The sequence below is a fragment of the Castor canadensis genome, chromosome 10 (assembly GCF_047511655.1).
Source record: "Castor canadensis chromosome 10, mCasCan1.hap1v2, whole genome shotgun sequence".
Taxonomy (NCBI): Eukaryota; Metazoa; Chordata; class Mammalia; order Rodentia; family Castoridae; genus Castor; species Castor canadensis.
Window position 1 is genome coordinate 55,708,979 of NC_133395.1, and position 19,031 is coordinate 55,728,009.

Here is a 19,031-nt window from a genome sequence, read left to right on the forward strand (position 1 = left end):
AAACACAATGCAATACCATTTCATGTGCACAAGGATGGCTATAACAAAAAGTCAGACAATTAACAAGAGTTAATGAGGATATGAAGAAACTGTGGGAATGTAAAGTGGTACAATTGCTTTGGAAACTGTTTTGGTAATTCCTCAAAATATTAAACAGGGTTGCTATGTGACATAGCAATTCCTGTCCTAGGTAGGTATGCAAGAAAATTGAAAACATACAGCTGTTTAAAATTTTCTACAGCAGCATTACTCATAATAAATCAAAAGTGGAAATAATGGGTAAACAAAGGGTAAAATATCCATACAACAGAATAAAATGGAATATTGATTCAGCCATAAAAAGCAGTGAAGTAGTAACAGATGCTACAACATAATAAACCTTGAAAACCTTGTGCTAAGTGAAATAAGCTAGACACAGAGTCTCAATATTGTATGACCCCATTTATATGACATATACAGAATAGGCAAGTCTATAGAAATATAAAATATAGTAGTGGTTACCAAAGGCTAGAAGTGAGAAAGAGGAGAAAATGGCAAATGACTATTAATAGGCACTAGGTTCTTTCAGGGTTGATGAAAATGTTCTAAAATTAGGACTCGCAGAGTTGCTCAAGTAGTAAGAGTACCTATATACCAAGTGTAAGGCCCTGAGTTTAAACCTCAGTGCCACCAAAAAAAAAAAGAAATGTTCCAAAATTACATAGTGGTGTGATTACACAACTCTGTCAATATATTAAGAACCACTAAGTTGCATGCTTTTAAAAGGTAAGTTTTATGGTATAAGAATTATAGCTCAATAAAACAAAAACCATGATGTGTTGTAATTTCATACCCAGAGGAATGAGTAAAATAAAATGGACTAGAAATACCAATATTGGCAAGGATGTGGACCATCACTGCTGGGTAAAAGTTAAATGGTACAACTGCTTTGGAGAACTGCTGGCCAGTGTATTACAAAGTTAAACAGGTATCGACCTGTGATACATCAATTCATTTCCTAGTTTGTTATGAGTAAGACGTGAAAGCCTATGACCACAAGACTTGTACAGAAATGGTCATAGCACCTTGTTTATAATAGCACAAAAGTATAAAGCATTCAAACGTCCACTGACAGGATAATGAGTAAACTGTGTATTTCTACAATGGAACACTGTTGAGCAATTCAAACAACGAACAGGTGCAACAACATGGAGGAACCTCAGATTCATTCTCTTGATGGAAAGAAACCAGACACACACACACAGCTTGTTTGGTTTTTTTTTGGTTTTTTTTGCTGAGACTGGGGTTTGAACACTCAGACCTTAGCACTTGCAAAGTAGGCACTCTACCGCCTGAGCCACACCTCCAGTCTGTTTTGTTCTGGTTATTTTGGAAGTAGGATCGCTCAAACTATTTGCCCAATACTCTGGATCTCAGCCTGGACAGCAGATAGGATTACAGGCATCAGCCATCAGCACCTGGCTGCCATACCATCTTTTATGGCAGAAAAGATAACTGTGGTTTCCAGGGCAAGGACAGGGAGAGGGGCACAAGAAAATATTTGGAGGTGATGATAGTAATCTTGGTGGTTCTACAGATTTATAAAACTGTCAAAACTAACTAAAGAAACACTTAATATCTGTGCATTTTATAATATCCAAATTTTATCTCAAGTAAAAAGAAAGGGTAGTGTGTGATAAAAATTAATGCTTCTACTAAACACACAAGTGAAATGAAAGGATATCTGAGATAGGTTTTAAATATGGTAGAACAAAAACTGAGAATCAAGTAAAAGATTAGGATACTGTAGAAAAATGTTGAAGCTGGGTGATAAACACATCGGGTTTATACTATTCTCTCTAGTTTCGTGTATGTTTGAAGAGTCCCATAATAAAAAGTTAACATTTATTCATTGATAAATAAGTATTTCTTACTGTAGTTCTGTGGCACAAGTTCTGGATTCTTGGGAGTTTTCAGCTTGTAGGACACATCTCCAATATTAACTATATCACCTAAAACGAATAAAGAAACACAACCATTACAAGAGGCAAGTGACACCCACTATGCCTCTAACAATAAGGATTCCTGACCTGCAGAAAGGAGCACCATGGACATGTTTCACACCAGCTAGAACAGGTACCGTGTCCTAAAACTTCTCTCTATAGAAAAGCTACATCAGAGAGGAGTGAAGAATTGATAAAATTCACTTTTCAATTGCTAGGTTGGCAAAAAAAAATGAAGTACAATAAAATATATTAACTAACTTTTGTTTTTCATTAACAGCAATGCTAATATAGGGCAACAACAATAAGAAGAATGCATTTTAAGATCATCCAAAGTATCAATAGGGGAGAATATTTAACACATATCCTCAACCCTTTTTACATCTTTATACATCTTTACTTTTACTACATACACTGTTAAGTTCTTTGGCCACTTTCCCTCAAAATTTAGTATTTCTAGGTCCATAGAAAGAACAAAGCCCAAGTGACATAAATGTCAAGAATGTCTACATGAAACAAGTGAAAGAAGGCAAAGGTTCTGCTTAATTTCTGCACAGAGCTATTTTTTTAAAGTTATATTAATTTCTGACTGGTCTTCCAAAGCACAGGTGTAAACCACACCATCTCTCTGCTTTGCTCTCACCAACAGTAACATAGGCATACTACCATTTCTACACTTAGAACTTTGTTTAGAAGGGATCAAAGACACTCAGAAAAAGTAGCTACGCAAAACATATCTTTCAACATGGCCAATAAAGAGGTGGTGAGGTATACTGAATGATGATACCAACAGTCAACATTCATTGAATGCTTACTGTCTTTTAAGTACTTTGTACAAAATAACTCCCTGAGACTTACAAATGAGAAAATTTGTAAATCTGTGAAAAAGGTTTTATACTTGAGTCATAGATGACACCTTCTACCTCCATCTTCACGTGTAAAGGGGGCAAATAGGCTGCCTCTGGCCTCTTTAATAAAGACACTAATTTCATTCATGAAGGCTCCACCCTTATGACCTAACTACTTTCCAAAGGCCCCACCTCCTAATTAACATTACCTTAGGAATAGGATTTCAATATATGAAGTTGGTTGGGACTCAACATTCAGGCTGTAGCCCCAGGAATGCTACAGCAAGCACACCCTGGTATGTGCCTCTAAGGGTACCCAGCAGATAGGGTAAATAATAGGTTTAGGAATTCCTCTAAATTGTTCTAATTCAAACCTCCATCCACTGTATAAGGAGTACTATTTCCTTCTTTCATGTAGTGCTATCAAACAGGAAACATTTGCAGATTTGACATCTAAGAAATGTCTTATCACTTCAGTTTTCATCATCCAGGTTATTGGTGAGGCTGAGCATCTCAGATAAATCTCTGTTTACTTAGTATTTGGGTTTTATGTGAATTGCCTGTTTATATATTCAGTCCACTTTTCCATTGGTTGTATTCTACACTAGTTTTGTTACATAATCTGAATCATAACATCCTGCCTGTTATATTTTAACTCAGTTTATGGTGACTTTATTATATAGTAAAATTTTAATGTAAGACATTTTATCTTTTCCTTTGCTTTTTTATTTAAAAAGTCCTTTTCAAGTTCATGAGCATGCCTCTATAATTTTCTAATTCTTTTATATTTTTTCAATGTTTAGATTTTTTTAATCTATTCTGAGTTTATTTTTGAGAGAAATGTGAGATGGGAATCTTACCTTGATTTTTTTTTAAACAAATGAACAACCAATTTTCATGTTCCCATGAATTTGTATAATTTGTTCTTTTCTTGGGTTGTTTATTAAAAAGATGTTGGTCAGACCTGACACCAAGGGCAAGGTTTGTAATGAGAACTGGTATCTAAAAGTGCTCTTGCATTTAGATTAATTACTCTCTGTTTTATCAGGAGGCCAAATAATTATACTCTTTTCAAGAAATGAAATAACATTTATAAAAGCATCTCATTTTAAAATGCCATGCCTGTAGTTCTTTATAACTATTCTATAATAAAAGCCAACAGACATCACTTTTATATTTGTAATCAAGCTTATCTTTTTATAATGTACTTTAAAAAGTAACTATCTTTTCTTTCCTACTTTAAGAAAAACAGAGTAAGCCAGGTGACAAAAAACAGAGTAAACCGGGTACCAGTGGCTCAATCTGCAATCCCAACTACCTGGAAGATCAGGAGGATCAGAGATCAGGAGGATCATGGTTCGAGGCCAGTCCAGGTAACAAAGGTTGAGACCTTATATCAAAAATATCCAACACATACACACATACACACACACACACACACACACACACACACACACACACGCACACAAAGGCTGGTGGAGTGGCTCAAGTGGTAGAATGCCTGTTTAGCAAGGATGAGGGCCTGAGTTCAAACTCCAGTACCAAAAAAAAAAAAAAAAGGGTTGCATATCTGTCAGCCAATGCCTGGAAATAACTAAGTTTATACTATGAGACCTTGCTAACCTCAAGTTTTTGAGGATGTTAAAAAAGTTAAAGACCAAGCTGGGTACCAGTGGCTCACACCTGTAATTTAGCTACTTGGGAGGCTGAGAGCAGAAGGATCGTGGTTTGAGGCCAGCCCGAGTAAATAGCTCATGAGATTCCATCTCCAAAAAAAGCCAAGCAAAATGGACTGGAGGTGTAGCTCAAGCAGTGGAGCACCTGCTTTGCAAACAGTGAGCCCTGAGTTCAAACCCCAGTCCTTACCCACCCCAGCAAAAAATAACAATACTCATTAACAAATGAGTATTAACAAAGTTAACCAAGGTATATCTGTAACATAAACTCCTTGCTGGCATTTTAAAAAAGCAAAAGGGAGGGATTTTTTTTCCCTCAGTATTTAGAACTCTAGTCTTTCCACCAAGACTGTACTACTCTCACAGTATTCCTCACTTCCACTAATGGGAACTCAGTCCTTGCAGATGCTCAACCCAAAAAGCATGGAGTCATCCTTATCTTTCCTCTTCTATCCCAACGCAAGCTAGTTCAAGCCTTCTCTAACACATCCTCTTACTTTTCTATAGTGTAGCCTCGACAGAGCAGCTACAGTTATCCTAACCAGAATCGAGTGGTGCTTGTCCCAGAGACAATCCTCTGGTCATCCTCCAGGCTCTGCAATGACCTAAAAGAAAACTCTAATCTGGCTCCCCAAATTCCTCTCTGATCTTCTCTCCTACTATTCTCCTCACTCATTCTACTCCAGCCTCACCAGGCTCTTCCTATTCCTTGAACACACCAGGCCTGATTTAGACTTTTGCACAGAATTTCCTACTCATAAAACACTTCCCCCAAGCACATCCATCTGTCACCATTCAGAGCACTAGCAAGAAAAAGATGGGCATTGATACACTCAAGTTGACAAACTGCAAAGAGTTTAATTGTCAGCCGCTAAGTGGGCCAGGACCTCTAGGGGCAAACTCTTATACTAACATACCATCAGTATCCTTTCCTCTTTTAAAGCTAAACCTTTTTGGAGAAAACTGAGCATGTCCAGGAGCATTTCTGCCTGCCATTTTAACCATTCGAACAAGTAATCTATGACTTTGAGCTAAGCATGCCCAAGAATGTATCTGCCATCTTCCTTCTTGAACTATGACCTTAAACTGAGCATGCTCAGGTATTTTGCCCAACCCTAATGTGCTTTCCTACCCATGCTTCCCATGTTCAGGGAGTGTTCTGCTTCAGAAATAACTCCCATGCTCTCCTTACTTGCTGCAGGTAATCTTTTTCCACGCTTGTGTTTTTGGCTGTGCTTGTTTTGGGCTTTGCACTCAACAAGGTACAAACCCATTACATTTGGGTATATGATCAAGGAACAATTTATGAAAGTGAGAGCAGAGTTTAGGAAAAACAACAAAGACAAGGACACTGCCCTGGGACTACCACTGCCTGGCACTACCATCCCTAGACCTGAGGGGCCAGGGTAAAGAGCAAACAGACAGGGTAAGTAGACTAAGCAACCTCCTAACAGGAGCTGTGACCCTTTGTGGAAGAACACAGAAAATTTATGGTGGTGACCTGGCAGGCAGGGAGCTAGAGAATAAAATGAAGAAAAAACCAAACTCAGCAGAACAAACCTACAATCATACCTGGATAACTTAATATACTTCTTTCAGTAATTGATGGAAGAGGCAGAGGGGGGAATGGATGCAGAAGTTAGGGAAATTGCTTCTTGGTCTTTGGCTAAAATCAAGAGTAGAAGTAAGGACAGAGCAAATCTAAAATCATGCATACCCATTTGACCTAAAGGACATTTAGGAAAAATATAACCCAAGATCACCATAATAGGGTTTTTATTATTATTATTATTATTATTATTATTAGATACATGGGACATTCACCAAAATATTGCATGGGCTGGACAAGAAAGCAAGTCATGATAAATTTCAAAGACCTAAAATCAGAGTATGCTCTCTGACCACAACTAAATTAAATCAGAAATCAATTAACAACTTGGTCCTCAAACATTTGAACATCAAGCAAGAGGCTTCTTAAAAATGGCTCATGGCTATAATCCCATCTACTCAGGAGGTAGAGATTGAGAGAGTATCAATTAGAGGCCAGCATGGGCAAAACGTCAAGGAGACACCATCCCAATCAATAAACTGGGTGTAGTAGCATCCAAGATATGTGGGAGGCTATGGATAGGAGGATCATGGTCTGAGGTTAGTCCAGGCAAAAATGTGAGACCCTACCAGAAAAATAAGTAAGCCAAAAAAAGGGTTGTGGGACATGGCTCAAGTGGTAGAACAACTGCCCACCAAGCACAAAGCCCAGACAAACCCCAGAACCACCAAAAAAAACCCACAATGGAAAATGGCCTCATTGAGAAACTTGGCGGTATCAATTAGACAGAGGAGAAGACAAGGCATTTACCATTCCTGCCTTAAAATTTTCTGTTCTTGGTCACCTTCTGCTACCATGCTAAGTATCCTAAGTCATTCGATCATACCGGTGGCCCAACTCTGACCTGTAGACAACTCATAAATGACCATTTTGGCTTGCATCGTTCTCCTGAGTTGCATACCTGCCAGACGCCTACTGAACTTTACCAAAGATATTCTAGGGACACCTCAACTTCAACATGAGAAAAATGGAACTCTGGGTTGTCCGAGTACCCAACCACTTCCAGCTCTCGTATTCCTGCTTCAGTTATGGAAACTTTACTTCTTCAGCCCAAATGGCCTTCCACATCTCTCATACCATTGTCCCTCACACAACTACTCCTCAAATATCTTCATCCAGCACCCCACAGTTGAACCATTCCCCCCAACTTCTCCTCTTGCACTATCTTCCCCTCCCTCCAGAACTGGTCACCCCATTCCTTTCTTTTCGCTAGCATAGAATCTAATTCATATTTTATAGCGTGTTTCTCTCGCTGTATCACAGCTGTTGGTTGTGTTTGGTCTGTGAGTGAAGCTAGATGATCACTCTCCAAGGCTACAGCACAGAGCAGGCTTCCACAATCAGTTTCCAGATCTCCAGTTTCACCTGTCCCTAATGTGGATCTGCAGGCCCTATTCCCACAAGCCCTTTCAGAACAGCCTTTTTCCCACTTGTTTTACTGGAGTGCCTTCCTCCAGGGCACTAAATAGAGGGTCATAGGTGCTAATGGTTAGAGGCAAGCCTCCTTTAAAACTTATTCAAATCAATGTAATAAATCTGTGTAGGGCTTTTAACATTTCAATTAAAAGTAAAGACTTGCTTTAGAAATTACTACTTTGGCTTCTGCTGGCTGTGTCAGATAAAGTATGTTGCAGACTAGGGAAGTAAGAGTGAGTATTGCCAAGCCAAGATGGGAAAGGTCTGACAGCAAAGAACTGGGAGCTTCAGAAAGCAGCTTTTCACTAACCTTTCAGCTGTGCCAATTCTTAGCTTGAGAACACGCTATTGCTTTAAAGGAAAAGGCATCTCCAAACATTTGAGACAATTAATATAATTGATGCTGATCCATTTTAATGTAAATGAAACCGCTTTCAGTTCAGCACTATCAAATTTTTCACAATTCATTGACTAACTATCAAAGATAACTTTTAAATGTTTCTTTCAGATCAATGTGTATCTTTCAATAAGGTTGTTGAAAACATATTTTCAAATATTATCATGAAATATTTAATACAATTACAATCATTCCTCATCTTACAAAGTGCTGTTTTCAAACTTTTATTATGAAAAGGTTAAATTATTAGTGTCTGAAACAATTAGTTTCCTATTTCACTAAATACAATGTTAAAGGTTTGATCAAGAGATCTAAAGAAATTAATAAATTGCTGATTCTTACAAATGATTATTATTTAATATTCCCTAACACCATCAACAAAGTTTATTATACATCTCATAAAATAGCTCCTACCATAGTCTTCACTACAAATTAATTTTAATTAATTTAGTATCGTTTTTATGAATTATATAAAACAGAACTAAAAAACCATAGATTAAAAAATACATAATTTAAATATGTAAATATAATGAATGACAATGATATATACAAAGAAAAAAATATATATAAACACAACCATGAGATTCCCTAATGCTTGGCTTTACTGGTTTTTAGTAATCTAGTTTATCAAATGTATCTCATAAGTTATTTTTCAGTGGTTTTTAACATTATTTAAATTATAAATTAATGCACTCATTAACCTGAAAGGTGAAAATGCTTTTTCTGCCAGAAAGTCTAATTTGAGTGACTGGTTTGACAGTAAGACTATTATTTTTAACTGTGAAAACTTTTAAGAATTTGACAAAATGTATTTATTTAAACATGTCATAGGACAGAAGTATTTTCTTAAAAAAAATTATCAGCAAAAGTAGACTAAAATTAATAGCTTTATTTTGCCAACTCATTCTGAGTGTAAGATTAAACAAGGAGCTACTTTCTAAGTTTTGGTAGGTCTCTTTAATGACACTCCAAGAAACTGAGGCACAAATAACTCTACTGGGTACACCATTCACCTGTAAGTCAGGTGGTATCTGATTCTTTGTTACCAACAAAATTGAATAAGACACTAATCAAGTTGTCAGGTAACAGATCACTAAGAATAACGTTTTTGCTAACTGAGAAACACTGTTTTTGGCATATAACTTAGAAAGTCTGGAAAGATTTGATTGACATTGATATATCAAAATTCCTTACATTCTAGCAATAGTTAACATTCAACTGGGAAATATTAATGATAGTAAAATGTAAATTAATTCTACTTAATATTCAAGTGGAAAAAAGTGCCATTCTTATCATTAAAAGATATGTTTTCAGAAAATGTAACTATCAAAATTTGTAACATATTGATATCTTTTGAATAAGTTGTAATGACAGAAATGTTTTAACATTTATATACTTTTGTTGCCGAAAAGTATTATGAAAATAAAACTTCCAAGAATGAAAGTATATTAAGACAAAACTGTAAACAGCAAGCATAATTGCAATACAAAATCAATGGGATAAAAGAATAATACATTCTGACAGTTAAGAGCTTTTAATCCACTTTTAAAATAGAGATAGCAGCAAACAAATTTATTTAAAGGTTTACAGGAAAATAGCTTTTATATTCAAGTTAAAAACTAAGAGACTCTTTATATAACAATCTTATACAAACCCCTTTAGAGATTAGTCTTCTCAGCTGCTGTGTTTAAATGTCCAATATACTTTTTCTTCTTTTTCACATTAGAATCCCTCTCCCCAATGGACAACATAACCAAACCTTTATCCCTGCACCAAAACCCCCAGAAGTGAGCCTCTTCCCCCAAAGCCTACCTAGCACACCCCACCCTCAGTCCACAAAGACCGTTTCAGAGATGGGCACATGACAGAAGCTTTGCCAACAAGAGTTCCCTCCAAGATTTTTGCCAATGCTGTCAGAGTAAGATGCTCTCTCTTCTTTTTACACTGCGAAATTAAGGACAGAGAAATCTAGGGTTGTCAGTAAGGCTGTCATTGTTACCACTTTAAAAAAAAAAATTCTGGGGGCTGGCAGAGTGGCTCAAGCGGTAAGAGTGCCTGTCTTGCAAGTGTGAACCCCTGAGTTCAAACCTCAGTGCCACCAAAAAAAAAAAAAAAATCTACCAGGCAATGAAACCAGGACAGCCAAAAGTTCAATAAATGGGGGATGTAAAATACAGGCGGCGCCAAGGGAAAGGCAGGGAGAGTTCAAGTCCTAAAGCGTCATTTGAACACCCTGTATCCAGCCTGGCCTGAGGAAATAGGGCATCCCACTGACATGTGATCCAATCAGTATGTTTTTCTCTGCACACTTCTGTCACTTAAAACCAATGACTGTTTAATTAATATAGCAATCTCCTAAGGTGAAGGTAGGCACAGCAAGTCTAACAATACTCTGAGAGGATTGTAGGACACTTTAACCCTGAGGACATTCTGCAAACAAGCATTCTAATCAGAATAATACCATCATAAATTCTCATCAAGTTTTCAGGGCAAAACTCATTAAGTCAAAAGAATTCCTTGATCAATCTTTATATAACACAGCACATTTTTCTTTTTATTCTATATAAGGTATTATTTTAGAATGAAAATCACCTTTTCTGTCCCTATAAAATTTCACCAATTATATCTTCTACAACTCTACATTTTCCTTCCTGGCCTACTTAGCATGGGCAAATACCAGAAATGTGTTTTATTCTTTCCTCAGTGTTCAATCAATAATAAATTTTGCACTAGATAGCTTTGTCAGTTTTACTTTGTATTGATAATTTCTATTAGTTCTTCAAAATTTTTGACATGAGCTAACCCATGAGAAATATTTTTGGATGTTCTCCACAGATAGCTCAATATCTTCACCAATCTCAAAATGCTCACAATTGTGTATTTCAGGCACTCCTGTGGTAGCCTTCTAAAATATGTTTTTAGTACTTTTAATTCCTTCCAGATTGGAGAATATGGATCTGTTAAGGGCCATACATACTTTTAAAACACTCAACTCTATGAAATATACTCACAATGCATTGATTTGCAGTGTTGAATTGAAGTAAATTTGGCCTGAGGATACCTCTGTACTGCCAGTGAACACCTGACAGTATACTTTGTAACAAGTGAGTCTCTGCCAGTCACAGCAAGCCCAACTTGAGTCAATCACAGGATGCCAATTTACTAAACCACATTCAAAAGCACTGACCTAATCTGTCATGCTGTTTCTGTACGTCATTTCTGTTTTCTGTCCATATGTGCTGCTTGCCCACATTGCTGAGTAGATCTCTCTCTAGACCTCTTTTTGCTCCAGGGCTGCCCAACTCACCCATCATTCTTTGATCAATCAAACTCTCCAATTTAATTTTGTCTGAAGTTTTTATTTTAACAACAGCTTTGACGGTCAAATTGGTTTATTTTGGAGTTTCTCCACAGTGACAGTATTGATATTTTGATTGGTATTTGACAGTATTGATACTTGATTTTGAGATGCTAGATGGTGCACTGTAGAGTGTTAATCAGCATCCTGGCCTCCACCCACCAAATGCCAGTAGCATTCTCCCTCCAGTTCATTCCACATATTATCAAATGTCCCTTCAGGAGAGGAATCACTTCCAGTTAAGAACCAAGGTTTAGTGGCACCATTTTTTTTAATATACAAAATTTAGCCCCAAGGAAAAAACAAGTATGTCACCAATTTCCTCCTTAGTCTGTGTGCTCCTGATATGAGTCTTTCTAATAATTTAGGAAGGTTACAACCGTTCTGGGATTTTACTGCTAAATTCTTTAATATATAACAAGGTCAGCAGCTCCTTAGAGTCAGAAATACCCCATTGCGGGGTCAAAGCAGTTAGTAAACTCCACAAAGTTCAATACCTAGCAAATACAGAGCTAAGACTAAACTATAATAGAGGTTAGTTTTTCTCAGCTGAAGCCAGAGTTCTATATTTTCCCTTGCCAGACATTTATTACTACTTCTGTTGAACTTCAATGACATAATCCTTAAATCACAAAAATTCGAATAGATGTATATTTATTTTACTGTTTGTACATTTAAAAATAGATGCCTAAATATCCAAGAATGAGAAACTCATAAAATAAATTACATGGATAAATGTCTGAACTTAAACCTATTTTAAAGATCATATATGGCAATATTATATTAATTATTCACAATCATAGATATGATATAAATTTTCCCATATGATCCCATTTTTTAAAGAAATATAAACTTGTATAAATCTATATAACTAAATAACTCTATAGATAGATATAATCTGATAGGACTAACACTAAAAATATGACCGTTATGAATTTGGGTGAGAGGATTATATTTTAGAGGATTTACCTGTATTTTTCAGTTTCCTACAATGAATATACTTGCTCATTGTTCATTTAAATACTACTTATTCAAAAGTATTTTACAATATTTCTATGACCATCCTTACTTATACACAAAAGCCATAAAGGAAAGCAGTGACTCCATTTAATAAAAATAGGAGTGAAGGAAAGCACCAAATGTCAATTGTGGACTTACACATTTACCATTTTACCTATGGTATATATGAATCCATTTAACATCAGAGTCCTACTGAACCAACCTGCTAGGCTCCATCTGTGAAACCACTACAGTAATCTTCATTGAAAATTCTTTGCAGTAGGTAACTTGTTAACTAATCTCTGTTTCTAAAACCAACAGATCCTAAAATGTAAAGAGATAAGAGAATTTACAAATTATAGCTAACTTATACTATCTAATAGCAAAGAATAAACAGCAGTAGGCTGGGGGTTTTGGAGTTTTTTACTTTTTCTATTTAACATAAATAACTTCCCTTCCTTCTCATCAGGCTTAATAAAAATCCTATCCTGAGAACCCACAAAGCAACGAGTCTCTCACACTCATTCCCTGCTTGAACTTTAACCTAGTAAGTCACTGAAAGCTTACTAGACACAAAGTATTGGCAAATACCAAAGGAACGTACAGATATGTCAGACAGACATGCAGTCCAGCAGAAATAAGGAAAGCATATAACATGAATCTTTCATTCAGTAGTTTGTTGCTCTTCTTTCTAACTACTAGGAAACAGTATCAAGTTACAAGCAGAATGAGTGACTCTGGCCACATATCTTTCCAGCATAAGCTTCACAAACAAGTCACAAAGAAAAAGCAGTGAATCCATTTAATAATAATGGTAGAAGTAGCCACCGCCTACTGCCATTTGAGATTTTGCATTTGTCTGTGTATGATCTCTGGTTCCAAATGGGACACTCTACCCTTACAGGCTTTCCTCTTCAGTGTCAGGGTGGCCAACAGCTTGCCTTTTGTTGACCTGGCTCATACTACTCTTACTTGAATCCAGATCTCTGGTGGTGAGTTCAGCTGCATTTATCCATAGTCCTTGTACCTTCAATGTTGTGTATCTTTGCAGCAGCAAGGCAAATGAGGTCACCACTAGGTACCTGTGCTCCGGTCCCACCAGTCAGCGACTGCGCTCATATGTCGACCACAACATGTCCGTGACCCACATTTGACACAAGGCCTGTACTTCGATGTGCTGGACAGAACAGCAAAGTTTGAGAATATTCGTAACTATACATCACTGCCCACATAACAGACTTTTAAAGGTCACACCCACAGGTTTCTAATGTTTCTACAGCCAGGTATACAGAACAGCTCTTACTTTTTAAAAAAAGTTCTTGTGAATTGCCTTCCACCTGCCTATCCACATAGTTCTGATAGTTCTGAACCTAAAAGGATCTGGTTTCTTCTAAAACTATGGAGACAGAATAACTCTCACACCACTGAACGTGTATATATAATAATAAAAGAAGCTAACTTTTACTGAATATTAACACACACCACGGATGGCATTAATGAATTGAATCCTCACAACAACCCTATGGGATATCTCTTTTTCTCCTCATTTCACAGCTGGGAAAACTGGCATGCTAAATTAAGGGATCTACCCTCAAATTATCATAGTCATATGGTGCAAAGTGGATTCCAACCAAGATTGCTCAACTCCAAAACCCAAGTGACAGATTACACTACACTTCTACCTTTGACCCCTGCCTTCAGACAGAACAAGGCAACAAACAGAAAAACACAAAGAATGTGTTATGATTTGGACATGAAGTGTCCCCCAAAAGACTGTGGCTTAGTCTCCAGCTGGTGCATCCAGTCATTAAGAGGTGATTGGATCACTATGGTCTGACCATAATTCACTGGTAGGTTCATACCTTGATGGCATCATTATAGGGAGGCCTAGTTGAAAGAAGTAGGTCACCAGGCGCATCCTGTCCCTGACCCCTTCCTGTCTCTGCTTCCTGCCCATTGAGAGGTGAGCAGCTTTGCCACGACTTCCATCATGTTCTCCCTCACCACAGACCATAGCAATGGAGCAAGCAACCATGAACTGAAACCAAAATCAATCTTCCCAAGTTGTTTTCTCAGGTATTTTATCACATTGATGAAAAGTGACTAACACAGAATGGAAAACAAGCAAATAAATACTCTAGAAGTCACAATTGAGGAAAGGCAAAATTTGAGTTGTAATTCATTCACAGAATGAATGAATGAGAGGTCAACTCATTTATTTCTTGGGAAGAAAAACTGAGTGGGGAAATGGAAAGGACAAGAGGTAAAATAAAACAATTTCACAGTGCAAACCTCCATTATTCTAACAATGACATTGATAAAAATCTTACCTAGAATCACTTTGACATTCCAGAGCAGCAACAACAAACCTTTCTTTAACCATCACAAATACAACACACAACAACAAAGATTCCTAAAATGAGCTCAGACGGGACAAAAAACACTGAACTTGGAAGTCAGAGGGTGTGATTCTAGTGTCTAGCACAGTCATTGCAGTGTGATCTTCAGCAAGTCACTGACCCAGGTTTCTGGGACTCGAGTCACCTCAATTGCAGATTCGAAGGTTTTAATTAAGTTAGCCTACAACTTTCAGATCTAAGAGGATGTGAAACTTTGAGAGACTCCCTTTAAAGTTGGAAAGAATCGTGAATACACTGAAAACACTATAGACAATGGGTTCTTTGGCCAGAATGTACACGTCTACACCCTCAGAAGGCCTGGCTAGCACATAGGCAAACTGGCACCCAGGCCCTTGGGACTCAGGGAGCAAGGTCAAGTCAGGCTTTCAGCCCAGAAGGCTGCATTGACCTCGAGTGCACTATGGTCCAAGTCAGAATCCTTAGGGTCATAGCACTACTGGGGGAGAAGGACGCACTACTATGTCAGGTCATCAGATCCTCCGGGTTACAGAACGAAACCCAGAGAGTGCGAGCGCCCGGCCCGCGCGACGCAGCCTGGAGCGGCAGCGGCTCCTGCGCAGCGAGCGCTCCTTCCGTGCGCAGCGATGCAGCAGGGGACCGCGGGGCGCGCGGACGGCGGGGCGCCGGGTTACCTGAGTCGGCCCCCGCCCCGGCATGCAGCAGTCTGACCTCGGGCCGCCCGTCGCCGCCCGGCCTGCTCCGCATCAGCTGCCACAGAAGCAGCCGCACGCGCCGCGAGGCCGCAACGCCGGGGCCGCCGGGCGCCCCGAGGAGCAGGAGGCGGGACTGCATGGGGCCAGGGACGCTGCCGCGACGGCAAGAAGTGCGGGGCCGAGCGGCGTCCCGAGAAAGCGGCGGCAGGCGGCGCGGCAAGGGGGACAGGAAGTGGCTCCACGGCGAGTGCGCCGGAAACTCCTTCCCCCGGCGCGGCCGGCTCCGCCGACTCGGCCCGGCCCGGGTCCCGGGGGCGGAGAAGCCTACGGAGCGCGCGCCCGCGAAGCGCGCCGCGGCCGCCGCGTGCGAACCCCAGCCCGGGCGCGCGCCTCGCCTCCCCACGCTGGTTCCCCCGGACGCCCCATACCTGTCTCCCGGCGTTGCCTCGGCCCCACAAGCTCTCGGGAACCCAGGAAAGGCCCGGGGCGGGGGGTTGGGGGTTAGGAGCACTTGACAGCGACCTGCAGACACCTGCGCTGTCCTCCTACTTTCTTGGTCAATGGCCCGTCTTATCACAGTAAGCTTTCCCTCTGGGAACTTTCACTTGGGTGGATTCATCGCTGTGTTTCCATACAATTCCTGAAAGCCTTTCAGGTTCTTTGTTTCTCATGTTTGTTGCTTTCTAAATTCCAAGTGGAAATTTTACATTTTCATGATGTAGAAAAATTGCTGAAACATCAGAAAGGATCCAAATCAAGCACTTTTCATGCTGCAATACAAGTTATGTAGACATAATTTATGTCTCTAGTAGAGAAAAGTAGGGTGCTGGCTAAGGCTGCCCCCCTTTCACACATTCCAAAAGCAGAAGCGGTCCTACCACAAAGCAAACTGAGCCTCATTTAATTATACTGCGTGCCCAAAACGTCAGGAGTGAACTGACTGAGGCAAAAAGTTTGAATGAAGCTCTACAAAATAAACGCAAATGAAAAGAATGTAGGCCTCACTCATGTAGGCCATGCTAATTCTAAAGTGGTCACTGTCTTGAAATACGTATTAAACGCCTACCTCCCAAGTGCATAGCGCTGTGATAGATGCTGAAAAGAAAGCATCTAAGAGGAGATTGTAAAAAAAAAAAAAAAAGTTTGGCCGGTGGTTCACATCTGTCATCCTACCTTCTCAGGAGGCAGAGATTAGGAGGATCACAGCTCAAAGCCAGCCCAGGCAAATGGTTTGCAAAACCCTAACTCAAAAAAAAAAACAACTCATCACCAAAAACGGCTGGTGGAGTGGCTCAAGCAGTAAGACCACCTGCCTAGCAAGTGCATGAGGCCCTGAGTTCAATTCCCAGTGCCACCAAAAAAGAAAAAAGTAGAAGAAAATAAAGGTATCTTAAGTATCTACATAATGTATAACAACATGGTTTCATGGTTATCTTCTGATTACTGTTCACAACAACCCTATGAGTCTGCTGGGGAAAATGGCATAGATGTAGGCCATAAGTCTATGAAATGGTTTTCCCACTTTGAGCACAAGCCAGGTGCCAAGGCAAAGCACTTTAAGGAACAATCACTTCACACAACAATGCTTTGATTTGAGACTAGGGACCTTAAGGCTTGTGAACCAAGAACCAGAATCAACACTGTATTAATGGGTCACTTGAAATCTCTCACTCCCCATTAGGCCATTGCAGCTAACTGTGATCTTAACCTTGCACTGTGATTTGTTGGGAGCTCTGAATCAGCACCTCCTGGGTAAATATCTCAAGGAAAACATCAGGTAAAACTCCTCCTTCCAGGGCTGGGGGCGTGGCTCAAGTGGTAGAGCATAATAAGTTCAAAGCCCAGTACTACCAAAGATGACCTTTCTGCCGTACACAAACATATCCTAAAATGAAATGGCTTTTCTGCTCTAAGCAAATATCTCCTAAAAGAAAGCACCTGGCAGATTCTCAACCATATACCTATGTCAATAGGAGATTTGGTCCCTGGGGATCCCAACCTACCAGTTCTAACATGAGATGCAATTAAAGTAGGGTTGTCACCACAAACAATTCACACACCAGGTGAAGTCAAAACAAAAAAGCATGCACAGAGGTGAGGACATGTGGACCCCTAGACTGACTTGAACATTATAGATAGACCTAATGCCAAGGACTTGGCACCCTTCTCATGTGTCCATATCACCGCCCTGCTGGGATGGGTTTTGTTTCCTGCTCTTTTGCTTTGCTAAATGGAACTTCTATAAATGAAGTTTCATATAGCAAAATGAAACTAGACTCATCCTTAAACTCTTTTCTGTGAGGATGCCATGACTCAGTCAGCATTGGTGCCAGGTCACAAGTTCAGAGCCCCAGGTTAAGGTTATGTTTTCTGGGAACTTCCCTGGGGTTGAATTTGTTCTGGTTCTGATGACATATTGAAATAGTATTTTCCCCTGTTTTACAGATGAGACAGACTGGGAGAGTTAAATACCTTCTTCAAGGCATCTCCACTTAATCTCAAAAGAACTCAGAACACACCTGAAAGAATGGAAGAACAAAGCAATTCAGCAAAATAACAGATATAAGTACTAAGAGCTCTTGCAGTTCAGACAAAGGGGAGGTCAGTAGAACATCCAGTCAGTCAACACTATCTACTGAGCAACAATTGTATAGCAGTACCTTGCTAAGTAGGGTGAAACAATGAGCTCATGTCAAGTATAGAAAGCAAACAGGCAATAAAGAATGATACAAAGTAGTAGGACATGTGAGTGACTTAGACTGAAGGGGCTCTCAGGGACAGTGCTACACGTGGGGAAGGTCAGTGACACTTCACAGAAAGGGTCATGTTTGAAATGATTCTTGCAGGGTACACACGAGTGCATCATTGAAGAATTGTCTCTCCAGTGTATTCAGTTGCAGAATTTTCCCTGAATGTTTGCAGTAAAACATACTAAAACCAGAAGTCATAATACACACCAAAACTAAAAGTCAAAAAAACATACTGAAAACAAACCCCAGGTTAATTTACAGGAAATTATTCTGATACATGCATTAAAAGACAATGTCCTATTAGTTAAGATGAAATTGTTCTGATATATGCAGTAAATATGAATTTACATTGTACAAATGTCCTATTCATTTTCAGGAAATTTTTCTGCTTATGCAGTAAATGTGAATTGAAAGCATTATTTCCGAGTTGATGAAGTCACACAAAATCATCCAAATATCAGTCCAACATATTGCTAAAAATCTCTGTCTCTCTCTCTCTCTCTCTCTGATGTTGTTACTGGGATTTGAATTCAGGACTTCATCCTTGCTAGACAGGCGCTCTACCACTTGAGTCACTCTGCCAGCCCCATACTCCTCTCATGGTTTTGCACTTTATAAATGGGAAAATGTAGACTTACAGAGGATCAATAAGTTATCTCTATAGTCATGATATACTATGTTCAGGAACTTAACTTACAAATTCGAGGGTAATTACAAGTGGCTAACTGTGAGTGAAAATTAAAAGAGAAAAAAGATCCAAAGCTAACTCAAGGTCATGGTTCAAAGGGAACCAGATTTTGCAGATTTCCCCACAAAAGAAGATGGATGCAACCTGAAGAAAAGGAGGTGATTTTGAAACAAAAGCACTTTCGAGTTCAAAATGTGAGTGGAAAGGGGAGAGGAGGGAAAGGATAAATTAGCTT

General features: G+C 39.2%; 1 protein-coding gene and 1 long non-coding RNA gene across 3 annotated transcripts in view; one reads left to right on the plus strand and one right to left on the minus strand.

Annotated features, from left to right (window-relative positions):
- The window catches only part of Vwa8 (von Willebrand factor A domain containing 8), a 358,183-nt gene extending 342,576 nt beyond the window's left edge, over positions 1-15,607 (minus strand). Inside the window, exons 1-2 of one of the 2 annotated variants that reach the window (XM_074043312.1) lie at positions 15,338-15,607; positions 1,914-1,991 (exon numbers count right to left, since the gene is read on the minus strand). In XM_074043312.1, the coding sequence (XP_073899413.1) occupies positions 1,914-1,991; positions 15,338-15,497 (238 nt within the window). In that variant the 5' untranslated portion in view covers positions 15,498-15,607. Of the gene's footprint in view, positions 1-1,913; positions 1,992-12,508; positions 15,259-15,337 lie in introns of those variants that run through there. The other variant, XM_074043313.1, reaches the window with a different exon arrangement.
- Positions 15,608-15,722: 115 nt separating this feature from the next.
- LOC141411599 (uncharacterized) lies at positions 15,723-18,375 on the plus strand. The gene is made up of 3 exons (XR_012436439.1): positions 15,723-15,936; positions 17,040-17,135; positions 17,804-18,375. It is a non-coding gene; the product is annotated as an uncharacterized lncRNA (long non-coding RNA).
- The last annotated feature ends 656 nt before the right edge of the window (positions 18,376-19,031 follow it).